At 53.4% G+C, this 16,767-nt stretch overlaps 1 protein-coding gene across 5 annotated transcripts in view; it reads right to left on the bottom strand.

The window, feature by feature from the left end:
* Vav2 (vav guanine nucleotide exchange factor 2) overlaps positions 1 to 16,767 on the bottom strand; it is a 173,353-nt gene that overhangs the window by 50,719 nt on the left and 105,867 nt on the right. For all 5 annotated transcript variants that reach the window (XM_074052876.1, XM_074052877.1, XM_020177354.2 and 2 more), the window contains exon 4: positions 7,204 to 7,272. In XM_074052876.1, the coding sequence (XP_073908977.1) occupies positions 7,204 to 7,272 (69 nt within the window). The remainder of the gene's footprint in view (positions 1 to 7,203; positions 7,273 to 16,767) is intronic.

Below are 16,767 nucleotides of genomic sequence, written 5' to 3'. Positions count from 1 at the left end.
GGCACGATCACATTTGTTTAAGCCTGACAACAAATTCAACTCAGAGGACAGTAAAGTCAGAGCTAAGCAAAGCTTAGCTGTCCAGAGGCTGCTCTGGACAGACTCTGTGACCTCAGAGGGACATGCAGAAAGATTGTTTCATTGCAGAGATGGAAAAGCTGAGGCCTTGAGAGGGGCTGAAGGGCCCAGAGTAACCCAGCGAACTGCCCTGAGAGATGGGCAGCCCCCTAAGCTGAGGCTTACACTCGCTTTTGCCCACTGGCCCGGGTGCTAGGGATGGTCACGCTGTGTCACCAGGGCAAAGAGGCTCCTGAAGGCAAAAGGAAGACAAGCAAGACAAAGCCAGATCCCCCTACCCCAGTGTCCTGGCTGTGGCAAAGCTGAGAAGCACCCAAGGCCTCACATCCAGAGCCCAGGCACCTGCCTGCCACCCTTGCACTCAGGAGGTAGAGGCCCAATCTCTCTCCTTCAAGGCAGTAGGTATGCTGCCTGGGGTGGACCAGGCCATGACAGAGGGCTCCAGACCAAGTCCAGCTATGTCCAGAAATCACTTCCTCCTCCTACAGCAGCAGCACGGACAGGTCAAGGCTCCCCTTGACTCTCTGACCTGCATAGCACCTGAGAGGCCACCACTGCCCCACTCTGCAAATGAGGCATTCCTGGGCAGCATTGGGCCCAGGATTCCATCTGTCCTTGACTCTGAAGGCCAAGAGCGTCCCGCGCCCAGGGAGGACTGCGGGATAGGGCTTTCTGGGGCCCACAGTCAGGGAGCTGTGCATTCCCTGCTACCCAGGCCTAGTTGGTACAGGAAACCTCCCCAGGAACTCCTAGATGTGACATAGAAACACACCAGCTGCACATCTGAAGTCCGCTTTCTCTACACGCCAGGCACAGGAGACCCCAACAGCCCTGGCCCCTGTACAGATGTATAAGTAGGGGACAAGCAAAGGTGTACAATAGACCCTCATGCTACAGAGCCAAGAAGCGTGAAACTGGCCAGTGTGGGTAGTCACACCAGGGAAACAAGCAAAGGGGCCAATGAGAACACCACCTGCCAACCAGCTGACCTTAAGGCTCCTGCTCTACTCCTCCAATGAACCCATCCCCCGCTGCCCAGAACAAAGCAGTCAGCTGCTGAGGCCTGGACCTGTTGTCCCTCCTCTGTTCTAGGAATGACTTGTCAGGCACTTCAAGAGGAAGGGCAAAGATAGATAAGCCGGCCCTGTGCGGGTGTGGTGCACAATGGGTGACAAGCACACTCTTACCCTCCGTTCATGCCTAGGTAATACCCACTAATCACTGTGGAGAGTGGATTATGAGATGCCTATGAGAACTGGACAAAAGCAAAGTGAGATGCAGCTCAACTGCTTTTCCTAATCCGTAGGCTGAGATTAGCACAGCCCTGGCCACAGAAGAGGAAAATGCAGAACAGCTGCTTTTCCTAAGTGGTTTACATTCAGAGAAGCAGGGACACAGGTTTCTCCTGTTACAATGTCACGCCCCTCCCTGAGAACTGCTGCTCCACCCTGTTCACCACTGGGTATAAAAGACTTGCTGGAAGAAGACATGAGGCTTTTTCCTTTTTGGGTGAAGGGAGGTTTTTGGCTTTTGAATGAAGGGAGGCTTTTTGATGTGGGAGGCTTTGGAAGGGAAAAGAATGCTGAAGGGAAAAAGAATTGCTAAAGGAAATTGCTAAAAGAAAAAAGAATTACTAAAGTAATTAGAAGGTCTGCACCGAGAACTTTATACATAGGCTTTAGAAAAGCTAAGCTAAAGAAAAGCTACAGAGAACATGGAACAGCGCAAGTCTGAGCACCAAGGCTTTAAGAAAGGTAAAGAGAAAGCATGGGACAGAGCGAGTCTAAGAAAAGAGACTTTAAAGATCAGAAAAGACTTTAAAAGCAAGGTTTTAAGGAAAGCCTTTAGAAGCAAGGTTTTAAAGAACTGCAAGGAGTAAGGCCTTAAAGAGTAAAGACAGAGAAAAGAAGCAATGAGGGTTGTACATCTGCACCTGAGCACCCAACACGCCTGACCCCACTTTCTGTCTGTCTGTCTATCCTGTGTCTTTTCTGAATCTCCAGTGGCCCCCCAGTTAGCCCCAGTTAGGTTGGGTAACAACCAGGAGCGAGAGAAAGCTGGCTCCAACAAGGGAACAAGACAAAAAGCTCGCTCTAATCACGGGGCCTCTCTGAACCTAGAGGCCCCATCAGAGTGGGACCTGCTCGTGTCAGCCCCAGAGCAGGAAAAGAGTCTAGCAATGCTGAGGCATACACAGGACTGGGGACTGGAAGCAGAGTCAAGGCCCAAGCAGTGGTGGCCCTTTTTTTCTTTTTTTTCCCCTAGTTAATGAGGTTTGAACTCAGGGCTTCACACTTGCTAGGCAGGCGATCTACTGCTTGGGCCACACCTCCGGCCCTCTCTGCTTTGTTTATTTTGGAGACAAGATCTTGCTTCTTGCTCAGGCTGGTCTGGACCACGATATTCCTATTTAAAATGCTTCCTGCCATAGCTGGGGTGACAGGCACATGCAGCCACATCCAGCCTTTTCCCCACTGAGATGGGGTCTCGCAAACTTTTTTGCCCAGGCTGGCCTCAAATCATGATTCTCCCAATCTCGGCCTCCCAAGTAGCTAGGATTATAGGTGTGAGCCACCTGCATCCAGCTAGGCACAGGCATCTCTTGAAGCTGAAAGGATGAAGCCACCCATGTCACCTGCTGCTATACTGAGGCCAGAGCAGACGGCTCAGCATGGATGCTGCAGCACAGAGACCCAGACATGCTCCTGTACACTGCAACTTCCCCCTCCAGCCCGCGGAGGGTGATTCCAAAGCATCTGCCATATCAGGGTTTTCTCCAGACCCACCGGAGCCCAGTAAGGCTGGAAGCCCCAGCAGGCTTCAGAAGGCAGGACTCCTCCCTGTGAGTCCTGGTTGCTCAATAATTATAGTGTCTTGCAAACACCAGGCCATGTGCCACGATGTCACAGTAGGCTGGACTTGCTCCAGAGAGACTCCAGGGCACTTCCTTGAGCTGGAGAGCATTGCCCTCCCATCACACTGTCTGCAGCAGCTGGGACACTGGGCCCTGCTCTGCCTCCATGGCTGCTCCTTCCTGCTTTGAGCCCTACCCTTCAGCACAGCCCTCTCCTGTAGGTCTGAAAACTCACTGCCCCTCTTCTGAGAAGCCTTCCTACTTCCTGAGCTGGTATTCCCCAGTCCCAGCTGGTATTCTGCTCCTGGTATGTCTCCTCCTGCATGTATGCCAGACTTCCTGTGCAAACCCAAGCCCACCCTAGGGGAACCGGCCAAGGCCAGAGTCCAGGGCAAGCTTGAGAAGTGGGAGCAGAAGCTGCCAGGGATCAGCATTATGCAAATACAAGGTTCTGATTGTTAGAGCAATTTAAAAACAGGCCTCTCATTTGGGCTTATTTTGCTTAATCAAGCATTTTAAGTGGCAATATTTTGTGTTAATTTTTTCAACCAGCTGCTCTTATTATTTGATTATACATTATTGGAGGACCTCAAGGGCAAGCTTAGAGTATTGGAAAAACAACCTCAGTCCGGAGCTGCTGTCCGTTGCTCCTGGCTCCCGTCCAGCTCCTGGAAGGATGTCTGGATCTGAGACTTGTGCTGCCTGGCTCGCTGGCCAAGAGCCACACCTGGCTGCCCAGCTCACAACACAGTGAGTGAAAACTACACCCCGGGTTAGGGACTGAGTGTGACAAAACAGAATGTAACTTTCTCGTTGATGAGCTAGTTTGTGGATGACATATTGAACATTTTGGATCTACTGAGACAAATAAAACGCGTTTTTGGCAGCACTGACATTTGAACTCAGGGCCTTGTGCCACTCAGGCCACACCCCCAATCCTTCTGCTTCAGTTATTTTTCAGGTAGGGTCCCGTCCTTTCATCTTGGCTGGCCTTGGACCTTTCACAGCCACCTGGAGAGAAAAGCCATGCTCTTCAGAAATAAAACAGGCAGTGGGAGTCGCTGTCACTCCCCAGTGTCACCCAACAAGCCCATGGAGCAGGCACTGACTTCACATGTTACACAGAAGAAAACTGATGCACAGTGAGCCAGTGAAGGTTCCAGAGACACTCTCAGAGCAGCCTGTTAAAATGGTTGTGGGGCAGATCCCCAGTGGAGACTCCACACCTCAGCCAGGGATGCCCAGGAGGCCTGCACTTACCCCACAGCATCCCCACCACCCTGCTCCCAAAACTGCTCTGTGCTTCTCCTTTTACATGGAGTGTGGGGTCCCCCCAGCTTTTATATTTCAGACAGAGCGTACTTAGGAACCGGGTGATGACTGACTGAATGAATGACTGATTCACTGATCTAAAACCACACCAGACGCCATATGAAAGCCAGTGCCCCATGCTGCAGGAGTTGGGGGCTAGATGGCCAGGAGGTTCCTGTAGATACACAAGGTGACAACCATTGTCAATCTGGACCCAAACGTCGCTCCCTCTCTCTTACTGCTGCATGGCATCTGATCCAAGCATTTCCCCAGCTCCTGCCTTGAGAACTCCCAGCCACATTCCCTTCCGGGCAGAGTCCAGGTAAGAAACGGCACATCTGTTTGTATAATGGCTAAATAGCAATACCAAGCCCACAGAGATGGAATGCTAGGAAAGCTTGCTTTTCAGTGAAAGGAGAAGAAAAAAAAACACCATGAAAAATTTATTAAACTTGAGCCACTGGGATCAAACCACAAGTTAAAAGATTCAAATTCATTCCCCTTCCCTATAATTTACGATCTGCGTTTACAGTAACTGCAGTCCTAAGGATTAAGAAGGCTTATCCTTAATGTCACGGAATAAAGTTATTGGACTGGGCTAGGCCACATGTCCCAACGTCCTATTTTATGACAGCAATCCCATCTTGTTTTGCATCAAGAGACTGGTCACAACCAGAGAGGGCAGCAAAAGGATAATGGGCACCCAGGCTGGAGGACAGACTCACCACACAGGAATCCTTAAGCCATGGAACATGGGCCTGGACACCTCGGCCGGTGAGGAGGGAACAGAATGGAAGAGCATGCCCAGCTTGACACACAGGCTCCAGCTGTACAATGCCCACGGGGTCCCTCTCCTCCCTGGGCCCTCCATGCCAACCACTGAGGGATGTTTCTAGAGGGTACAGACCCCCAACCTCAGGGTGGAGGCTTAGGAGAAATGGCACGGGAGGAGACCACCTACAGCACTGGCCAGGGCTCTCTGGGCTCTGGGGCACCACCTGGAATGGTGGAAAGTTAGGGCACAGAGTTGGGGACACATGGTAGCATCCCCTCTCCAGGCCTGTTTCCTTATCTGTATAATGGAGGCAACAGAAGGACAGACCTCACAACTGTGGGGAGTGGGGAGGTGAGGAGATGGGTCCCAGCAGGGCATGGCCCCTGCTGGCTCACAAGCACCACCCCCACCGCCATGGTCCTCACTGGGTGCTGACCCAATACCATGTGCAGGGGGCATGTGTTAGGGGCTAGGGCGAACATGAAGGACACACAGGGTTTGACCTGAGCTGGGGAGCCTTCTGGTTACAAGAGACATTTAACCATCTAATCGCACTGCTCCCTTGGATGGCCAGAGCCCAAGTGAGGGTGTGGGCGCAGACGGTGAGGCCAGCTGGGGTGGGACACGGGAGGCTTCCCGGAGAAGGGGCCACCTAAGCCAGGATGTGGAGGTGGAGTATTTCCAAGGTGGAGAGAATGCCTAGAAAGGCGGATGCAGATCAAACCCTGACCTCAGCAAGCATCCTGCTGTACACAGGTGAGGTCAGGGCCTCACGCCCTTGGGGACCTCCCACCTGCTAGGACACTAGCCCCAAACACTTTCCCTCCCTGAGATCCTCCTTGCCTCTCCGAGCCTTTGTTCCCTCAAGAGGCCCTCAGGGTCAGAGTACACCTTTTCTTTCTTTCTTTTTTTTTTTAATAGTACTGGGGTTTGAAATCAGGGCCTCATGCTTGCTAGGCAAGTAACCTCCCCCACTTTTCCCCTCTGGGATGTTCTCTAGTCCTCTAACCCACCAAGGGGTTGACCAGATGTCCCAAGGAGCTCCAAGACTCTTAGCCATGGGTTAACTGCAGGCCCTGTGACAGCCTGCTTCAGAAGATGCACTGGTGTCACTGCTCCACCCAGAGTAAGGCATAGTGCGCTCTCTCTCTCTCTCTCTATCTCTCTCTCTCAGAGCTGGATTTAGATGTGCTGAATTCTGGATGACTTGGTATTCATGTAGATAGGGTCCCTATATCCACAGTCTGCCCCACACCCTAGAGGCATCCCTGGATGTGAAGAGGAAGGAGGTAAACCTAGTTCCCAGCACAGGGCCTCAAACACAGAGGTGCTCGTATTCATATTACAGCTATCCTTCTTAGCCTGTGCTTTGAGATGAAGGAAGAGGGAAATGGTAAGAATCTTCCAGAAGGAACATGACATTTATCTAGAAACAAAGATATGCTGTGTCTAAAAGAGGAACCAGGAAACTCAAAGAAGCCTCAGGCTTAAGAGGGCTGTAGGCACTTGGGCCAGGGGCCACCAGTGATGACCAGGACTTGGGCAGGCTGGGGACTGCTAGGCCCCAATCCTTCCCCTGCAGGATGGGGCACACACCCCTACATCCCACTGCCCCAGTTCAGAGGCCCATGCAACCCCACCATGGCCACAACAGGCCTACAGATTCTGGTGTGCATGTGGGAAAAGGGTCCAGCTTGGGAATGGCTGTGTGTGGGTAAAGCAAAGAAATCTTAGAGAGAGGAATGAGACCAACACAGGGCCATCACCTTTGATGATGTCTCCCACTGGCCCCACCCACCTGTCTGAACCACAAGCCCCACTGTCTGTGCTCTGGAAAGCACTGGAGCCGGCCCAGCCCAGGGCTGGCCCTACCTGAGCTTCCTGGAGTCACCACACAAAAACAAGAGCTCTAGAAGGGAGCCCAGCGGTCACCAGATCAGCCACAAGGTAAGCTGGCAGCCTTCTAGAAGGCAGTGGGTATGTGGTTAGGACTGTCCGTCCCCAAGCCACTCAGAAGCCCCCTCTCCCACTCAGGTGGGAGAGACCACACAGCAGTGGGACATGAGAGACACCAAGTAGGAACAGCCAAGGGTGGCTCTGCCCAGAGTGTGGTTCCCTAACTGCTGGACAACAGGGAACCTCCTTCCTCCCTCACCCTCCCGGTCCTTCTCAGCCTTCTCCTTACTCGGCCAGCTCCTCCAGGCTGCGGTAGACGTCATCGTCATTTTCTGTGGTCTCCTCTGAGGGAAAAGGCCTGTGGGGAGAAGGTAAGAGTGAGGACAATGGTTTTCTCCAGTTTTGCCCTCCTGGGGACCTGCCTGTGATCCATCCCTGGGACCCGTGTGGCTCTGCAGAGAACACAAGGGCGCGTTGGCCCACATAAGCCATCACACTGCTCTGTGGTGCAGATATAACCCACCACAGGAAGGGGCTGTGGGAGAGGAACCCTGGCCAGGGGGAGTCAGCCCCTCTTCGGGCCCCCACGTCCCACACCCTATCCACAAATGAGGGACCTGGGCCGGGAGTGGCAGCCTCATGTCACCATTGTCTCATGTCACTATGCCACCATCAACAGTCACCTGCATGGCAGTCACACGAGAGGTATGGAAATGGGGCTCCCTGGGCACCCCAAGGTGCAATGCAGGATGGACAAGTGACTAGCACCAGTCTCCCAAGGAGAGGACACAGGAGGAAGCTCTAGAAGGCTGCCCAAGACCTAGACAGGGCATATGAGGATAGTGGTTCTCATCTGCCCCGCAACCAGCCCATGGTGTCCAGTGAAGGTCAAGACAAGCTTGGAAGGCTGAGACCGGTCCTGGGTGCCCACCAGCAAGGCTCTGATGCCTCCCTCCTAAGAGGAAGTCCTTGGAGTGGGAGCTGCATGGAGATGTGGCCTAAAGTACATGACTGGACAGCTGTGGTCAACAAGAAATATGCTACCAAGGGAGAGGGTCCCTTGCTGCCATAACCCCCCCTCAACAGCACCATTCCCTCTCTCCTGGATCATCCATGACCTTAAGCTCCCCAACACCCTCACCGCCCCCCAGCCCCCACTGCATCCCTTCCAGCCACGTTCCCCAGGGCGGTCTATGCATCCATCTCCACCACCATCTCCTCACTCGCGTGCCCCACTAACCAAAACTGCTCCTGTCCAGAGCAACAACGGCCTGAATGCTGTCAAATCCAGCTTTCCCTTGCCCAGATGGCCCTGTCTGCCCTGCTTAACCAGCTGACACAAACCCTGGGCTCTGCCTGGGCACTGGATTTCTTGGTCTTTTCCTTCCTCCTGGGCTCATTGCTGATTCCTTCTCACCCCCAACTCTAGAGAGCCAAGCCACCCTTCACTTTCTCCTTTTAATTTTCCCCCACTCCCAGGTGACCAGGGCTTCACAAACCACCGTTGTCATCCGCTCACCCCTGCATATGCCACCCTGATGGGAGCAGTGCAGTGGTCTCTTGCTTCAGCCCTGGTCCCCACACACTCTGCACTCCATCAAGTGGCCAGAGCCAGCCAGTCAAGACGCAAATGGGCCTCATTGCTCCTGGGTTCCAGCTCTCAGGGCACAGCCCTTCCCAAGCTGGCCTCAGCACCCACCCCTCTAGACCAGTGCCCACTCAGTTGCCAATCCCTCACGATCTCCACCTTAGAGCACACCCTGCACCACACAACCCCATCTCTCTCCTCCTCCTTAGCTCTCCACCTGACACAGGACAGTCCCTGTTCCTAGGGAACCAGGCTCCCTCGAAGGCCACATGGACATTTACCTGCCACACGTGCTCAACACTTTTTCAGGGAATCAGGTGGGGCCATGCTGGGACAGAGGGCTGCAGGCAGGTGAGCACTGCAGAGTGGGAGGGACAGGGTGGGGGCCGGCGCTGCAGCTTTGCCCTGCCAATGCTGTCCTGTGGACCTGGCCAGACTGTGGTGTGTGGGACTCCAGCAACGGGGCTTCCTATAGCTGAGCATGGAAACCATTCACATCTGCATGAGATGAAGCCCTTTCTAATCTGGACTTGAGACCTTTTATTATTTTCTTTCTGTGAATTTTTCACTTGGTCTTGAGAGAGAGGATGCCTGGCACTCTACCATCTTGGGACAACTCTGATGTGCCAAGGACTGTCTGAGGTGGACGACAGATTGGGACAGGGTATCAAAGAGCTTCCTTGGAACTGGGGAGGCCACGGACACACAGGTGTCCACCCAGACAGCTCAGAAGCAATGGGACAACACTTGGAAGGAATCAGGTTTGCTTTCCAATGGAAATAGTGGCAACAGTAATGTCAACACAGCTGCATCCGTCCACCCCACCACCAGCACAGAGCCCCAGCTGCTCCATGAAATCGGGATCCTCAGGAGCCAGGTGCACACCTTGTGTGAGCACCCGTTCCCACTGGTGCCTCGGGTCGGCAGACCAGACCCTGTTGTCAAGGTGAAACAGCATGCCAGACAATGCTGGCTTCCAGCAGTGACAAGTCCCAGCCTGAGGCAGGCACCACATGCACTTCGGTCCTGGAGACGAGGGTGGGGGGGTGGGGTGTAAAGGAAAGACATGAAGGAGTTCAGAAGTCATCCAAAAATATGCTTCTTTGGGATATTATTTTAAGCTAAAAGAAACTGAGAACCAGCCTTCCCATAATTTGTCCCCCTGGAGCCCCCAAGCCCCCATCCGCTCTATACCACCTTTCATCACCTGCCCCCCCCCCAGAGTATCCTATTTTGTGGGACTCCTGTATGTATGCTTACATACAGAATTGTTTTTCTCTTATTAACCTAATATGTCAATTTAACTCATACACCTGCCAAAAACCTAGAAGGGGTAGAGGAAGCAATGATTCCTTCCCTATAGCCCCACATTTCACCTGCTCTCCCTCCTCTGCAGACAGATGGGGGGGTGGGGAGTAGTGGGGAAGGAGATTCCAGCAGGCAGCCTTCCTGCAGGAGTCCCACCCGTGCCAGCTGGGTGTCTCCCCTCACCAAGGGTTGGGCTGACACTGGCAGAGCATGGCAATTCAACAGGGACGGGGCCAGCCCCACAGCAGCCTCCACCAGTGAGGCCAAGCACTGTGCTCTGGGGCTAAGGGACTGGGGTGCAGGGGTTAACTGAACTGGGGCTGCAGACCTGGGTCCCACCTGACCATGTCATAGACCTGCAGGGACCCTGTGCCTTAGGTCTCAGGTCCCCAAGGCAGATCTGCCAAAACTCTGGTCTCTGCACTCCTTACCTTGTGGCTTCATGGCAGCAACCTGTGTGCAAGTGGGCAGCATGGCCCCACTGGGTCTCTGTGTGATGGGTTCCATTCCTCTCCTCCCTTCTGCTCCCCCGCCCTCTGACTCATCACCGTGATAACGAAGGTGTGGGTGTGTTCTTGTATCACAGGCAGAGCCGAGGCCACCAGGATACACCAGCCATCAGCAGGGGAGGCCCCCCCATGCTGACTCAGTTCTGCTTTCAGCCAGGAGCCCCCTGAAGGAGGCCATCTTTTCCCACTATACAGCAGAACCCAAAGTGGCCCCAGATCCTCCCAGGATCTAATTCCTTTCCTAACATGACATAATGGTCAGTGACAGGACCACACACACACACACAAGTGACCACAAAAGGTGCTGGGAAGGGTCGGCCAGGCTGAGGCATGGTCACTGGACCCCAGAGGTAGAGCACCTTCTTCCTTTCAACCAGAAATATGACTGCCAGGGCAGGTACCCCTCTGTCCCCATGCATGATCACTGTATCAACCATGTCGGCTCTTTCCAAATTTGGTTATGTTTTGTTCTTTTTCAATTTACTGTCTAACTGGTACATAAAAACATAAAGTCATACTACATATGGAGTTCCATGTGATGTTCCGGTATGCGTTTTCAAATCTTTAAGGAGAAGTGATACCCCTTCCATAAGGGAAAACACCACAATCTTTATTTATTCTATAACAAAAGATTCTTCACCCATATATCCACAATTTCAAAAGTTGCTCATATCCTACAAAAGTGTGTTGGTATAAAATGGCATGTGGCAAAATTTTGACACGCTTTTGATACAGAACGCGGAGAGGGAGAGGAAAGCCTGCCCTTCCTCAAGTCCTGCGACCTTGTCCAAATTCCAACGGGGCGGGGCGTGAGGTTCTGGGGCAACTGTGGTCATGGCTAACACTGGGGAGCCCCCTTGGGTACAGGATGGGCTTCCCAGCCCACCCTGCCAAGTTGTCAGAGAGAGATGCTCCCTATTTAATAAGGGAACGCCCCCAAGCCCCATCTGTTGTCACTCAATCTTGCTGGTCCCCCCGCAGACATCACTACTCAACTTCAGCACTCCTGTGCTTGAAGCCCAGACAGTCTTAACCCAGGGTTTCCTCCTGGCGAGACTTGGCAGTTGGGTGAAAGCCCATCTGCCCTGCCAGGTGAGCTGAGCCAGAGACGAGGGAGGAGAGGAAAGGCTTCGGAGAGAGGCAAGGCCAGGTCTGAGTCCTGGGCAAGCCCACCACCTGCTCTGTGTTACCTCAGGCAAACTGCTTAACTTCTCTGACCCTCGGATCCCCCTATCCTGGAAAATGGAGATGGTGGTGCCTTCTCATGGGGTTCCTACGAAGAGTAACAGCATTGCACTCAGAAGACAGAAGGATCACAAGTTCGAGGTCAACCTAACTGGGCTACAGAGCAACTTCAAGGTTATACAAAATGACCCTGCCTCAAGCCCCCTCCCACCCAAAAAGAAAAAAAATTCTGCATGGGGCAGAATGTTCTACATTTTAGCAGGAGGCTGTGGTTTATTATTCCTGGTACCATACTCATCTGGGCAACTTTCTACTGCCCCCAAAACTGACTTCTGATGCCTTGTTAGGTCCTTCAGGTCCTCTGCCCCATGGGTACTTCAGTGGCTTCCTAACAGACGGAAAGTTGGGACCCACTACAATAACACACGATGGTAATTTCAAAATGTTTGGTCCCTATTCATTTGAACGAGCCCCTAGGCATGATTTTCCTGCGGTTCCCTTTTCTATCTCTTTCGGTACCTTGGCTCAGCCCCTCCTGTCATCTCCTTCACCTGCCCTGCCCAGTGAAGATAAAGCAGGAATGTGAAAGTAGGAAGAATTATACGGCCGCCCATAAAACCGTTACTACTTTTACTCTAGCACCACTGTTTGGGCCCACAAAGCCCCTAGAGAACAGAGCTGCAAATCCAATTAATTTCTGTCCCAGCCAAAGACAGGCACTTGCCAAGGCAGGGAGACCAGGAGAGAGAGGCGGCCCACCAGGGCCATGCAGGGCCCAGAGCCCACACAGCAGGGGAACTGGCTTTAAGATGGGGTTGGGGAGGTTGTGCCAGTTCTCTGGCACTCTTCCACTCCCTCTCACCATAACCCCATGTCTGCTCTACATCCAGCCTTTGCACAGCTCCGTCCTCTGCCTTCAGTCCCTTGCACTCCCAACATGCATCCAAGTCCCAGCATCCCTCGAGGCTCACTGCAAACTCCACCTCAAGTGGGAAGACTTGATCACTCTCTCAGCCCTAGGCCACCTCTGCCTAGCAAGTGTCTGGCACTAGAATAGCATGTTGGATGCATGGATGGATGTGTGGAAGGATGGAAGGGTGGGAGGAAGAAAGGATGGAGGATGGATGGATGAAGGAAGGGATGGGTGGGTAGGAAGAGGGACATATGGATGGGTAGTTGAGTAAGTGGGTGGATAGATGGGTGAGAAGTTGGATAAATGGGGTGGTTTTTTGGGTGACTAGAGTTACGGATGGATGGACGGATGATGGACATCTGGTTGGACAGGTGGGTGGGATAGAGGTTGGATTTGTGGGTGTATTCATGGGAGAACACACAGGTGGACAAAGGGATGAATAGCAGATAGTCTCAAGCTGCTCTTTCTTCCTGAAACAATGGCAAACGCAGTCCCAAACTAGAGTCAAGGGCGCATTTTCAAGAGGGCTTATGAGAAATACATGTGACTATCCACATCCGGTCTTGGGAGAGCATGTACAGCACCGAACCTGACCGAACACAGGGGGACACATTTGTGCACAGGACATCTGAGCAGTTTCTGTGGCCACATTCCACCCACAACTTCCAGGCCAGGAGAGACTGAAGCAGGTCATGACAGGTCTCTGCTGCAAGACCTCGCTCCATGCCGTTTTCAGGTGCCTCCTGACTTTCCATCCCACATGTGTCCTCAATTCCCCCTCCCTAGCTTCACAAGGCTCCCAGGCTTTAAGCTGTGGCGAGCTGCTCATAACAGAGGAGGGAAAAGAACCAAGAAAGGCCAAGCTGAGTCTGTACAAAGCTTGTCCTGACCTGGACAAGAAGAGAGTAGTCAACCTGGTCCTCCAGGGTGGGTGGGGTCCTCTGGTTCTGAAGACTCATTTCCTTGTTTTGGGCTTCTAGGAAGCCATGTTTCCGCTGCACCCGCATGGGGACTAGGCAGATACCCACACAGGAAGCAGAAAACCATAGTGAACAAGAAATCCCCGCACTGCAGGCCCAGCAGCAGCTCCTCCTCCAAGTGGCCCTCTAATCCCACCCCAGGCTTCCTCAGCACCTGGTCCTCCCCCGGAGCCTCCTTTCCCAAGAAGCCTCCAACTCCTACAGTTGTGGCATTCAGCTACTGTGGTACCACATGGCCGTATCTGCACAGGACGATCACAACCTCAGGGGCAAGACCAGATGTCTCCCACCACCAGAGGACGAAGAACTGAGCATGGAATACACGAAGGGGAGTGCTTGGGCCCAAACCCCAAAGAAAGAAAAGAGGAAGTGTTTTCTTCCCCACTTCCAATAGCTCTGTCTTCTTTGCTGACTTCCTCCTTTCCTTTCCCTCCCTTCCTCAGGTGTTCAGTGGACACCTGATGGCCACCAAGGCTGCCACTTGTCACAGCCTAGGGAGCAGGAACAGCTCACATCAGCTCTGGGATCCATAACTGAGGCTCCGGTCCATGCCCTTGGGACAGCTGTGATAATCTGCTCTGAACTGTGGCCCCTTCGAAGTGTCCACATATGCAGCTGTCCTACAGCTCCATGGAGAAGGGACCCCACAACCTAGAAGGATCAGTGGATCAAATCCCACGGGACTTCTGGAGCTGACAGCAGCAAACACAAGCCAGGCATGCCTGGACCCTCAAGACCTCTGCTGGATGCAAGTGGCTGGGATTGCTTTCTGGGAAGCTCCAATGAACTGGTGATCAGATTTGGTTTTTAAGACAAACATGGCCAGAGGGAGGACCCCCAAACATAGCTGCCTCCTTCTGAGGCAAGTTCTGGGGCCCAGGCTTGAGGGAAAGTGCAGGGAAAGCTAACATCTCACATGGCTCCATGAAAGCTGTGGACCCTCAAATGAGGGGCTCCACAGGGAACAAGCTGTGTGGAGTGCTGACATCTGGAGCTGTGGCTTGAGGAAAGGATGCTGGCTGCCCAGGCTGCCTGAGCCACCTGAGCCATGAGCCCTGCTGGCTCCTTTAAAGCCCTTTTCAATAAGCCTGGGAGCAGTGCTGGGTTGCTGACCTCTCTGACAGGAGCCCTACTGCTTAATTAAATCTAGTTTGGCCCCACTGTGTAGGATTTACTTCCCAAGGGACTCCTCAACCCTAGAGCAGGAAGCACCTCTCACTTCTGAAAAAGCAAACCTGCAGAGCAAGTGTGCAGTTCACCCCGACTGATGTCTACAAACAGCCAGGCCCAAAGCCAAGCTTCTGGGATTGTGTACCGGGGGAATCTGCAACAGATACAGCCCATGGCCTCTGCCTCATTCATCTTGGGGGGAAGGAGCGGGGACTGGAGCCAGGCCTCTGTGGGTGATCTGGGTTTGAACCTTGGCTCTGCCTGTCTGACCCCAGCTGTACCATGGGGGCAGGGAAAACAACTGTTTAGACTTAGATAAAGCACAGAAGGCTGAGGCCCTACAACCTATGAGTATCCCCTATGTGGTGGCAACTCACCCCATGAGCTGCTCAGCAGCATCTGAGCCCCACAGCTCTGTGGTCCTCATGGCCTCTGTGAGCAGCAGGTCCAGTGGCCAGGACCTTGCTCCTCAAGCAGCCCTGCAGGACCTTCTGTGTTCGCTTGCAATTGCAAAGTGTCCCCAACCCCCAGGTGCTCCTCCACCATGCCAGGGCCCCACCTGGCCCCACCACCCCACAACCTGCTTTTCCCATGATGCTAAAGAAGAACTCGCCACGAAACATATTTGGGGTCCACAAGGCACTCAAGCTTTGGATCAGAGCTCAGCTGGGCCAGGCATGGAAAGAAGCAGCCAGGGCCTGGAGTGTGCTTTCCATGCTGTCAGCATTTGAAATACCACCTCTCTGCTGGCATGCTTAAGGAGACAGTGGCTCCTGCTTTCACAACACTCCCTTTAGAGTGACCTCTGAAGTCGTGTCCACTCACCATGGAGCATCATGGAGCAGCCCACCCCCAGGTGACCAGGTCTTGACTTGACCTCCTGGAAGGCAAAACCAGCTCACAGACCAAAAGGGTAGCCTTGGTCTCAGAGGCCCAGGTGTGCCCAGTGCCCAGCATCTATCCTAAATGAAGTGACTAACTGTCCTGGTTTGCCCAGCTGAGGGGTTTCTTGGGGAAATGGGACTTTCGGTGCTGAAACGGAGAAAGGCTAGTCACCTGGTCCTGTGTGTCATGGACAACACTGCTCATGGGACCCTGCCCAGACCTCAGCTTCCTAACTGAACAGAAGTCTCTGAATCAGGCTGGAGTGAGAGTGGCTGGTGCTGCTGCCTGTGGGCTCAGTCCTGCCTCACCCAGGCAGGAAGGGCTGAGGACCAGGAGCCAGGTACGAACGGAGCCCAGTGTGAGTAGCTGGGCCCGGGACTCCCACCCAGGGCACGGGAGCTGGTGACAGGCCTCTGGCACCATTTGCCAGAGAAATGGCAGCCAGGAAAAGTTGAAAGGTCCTTCAGGAACAGCAGCCCTGAGGACAACAGCTGTTTAATTACTCAAAGAGGCACCTGGGCACCGCCTCCTAATTGGTGGGGAGTCCTTGAAGCCCCGGGGTCTTGCTTATTAAAACGACTCTCCAGCTAAGCAGACCCATCTGTCAAAACAAGCCCGTGGACAGATTACATCTCTCTGTGTCTCTTAGTTTGCATTCCACCTAGTCCAGACAGGCCACTGCATGGGGAAATCACCAGGACACGCCCCACCCAGCTCAGCTTGCCTACATCAGAGATGAGTGGGTCTGTCCCCCACCATGAGCAGCACAGGGCTGAGGGGCACTGGACAGAGGCACAGACAGCAGAAGGGACAGCAGTCCTGGCCTAGGGAAACCAGGAGAGGCTTCTTGCAGGAGGCGGCAGGAGAGCTGGTCTAGGGAACAGTTTCATTGTTGTCCAGAGTTCAGGGTTCAAATCAGAAAAATGAGCTACAAATGCTGGCCATGCTACTTCTTGGCCTGTGCCTGCAGGCACAAAGCCTAGCCTCGGCCAAGTCACCTGTTAAATAGAGACAAACCACCCACCTCCAGCACAGTTTGTGTGGAAGGTTTAGAGGGCGGGTCACCAAAGCAAAACCACTGACATAGCTCAGAGAGTGACCCCTGACCACTACTGAGGCCAAGCAGGGCTAGAGGAGAGGGTGGTGGGAAAGAAGCTGACTCAGAGCCACTGGGGACCCAAGAAAACATTACAGCTGACAATGCAAGACTCCAAGTTACCCCAAATGCCAGAGGGGCTGTGTTCAGAACCCCACAAGGCAGCGGAGTGAGAAGGAAGGACACACTGATCTCATGGAAAGAAATGGTCGGTTCCCT

The sequence above is a fragment of the Castor canadensis genome, chromosome 13, assembly GCF_047511655.1.
Source record: "Castor canadensis chromosome 13, mCasCan1.hap1v2, whole genome shotgun sequence".
Lineage (NCBI taxonomy): Eukaryota > Metazoa > Chordata > Mammalia > Rodentia > Castoridae > Castor > Castor canadensis.
The sequence above is the reverse complement of the archived record's forward strand: the minus strand, read 5'-3'. Positions and strand labels throughout refer to the sequence as shown.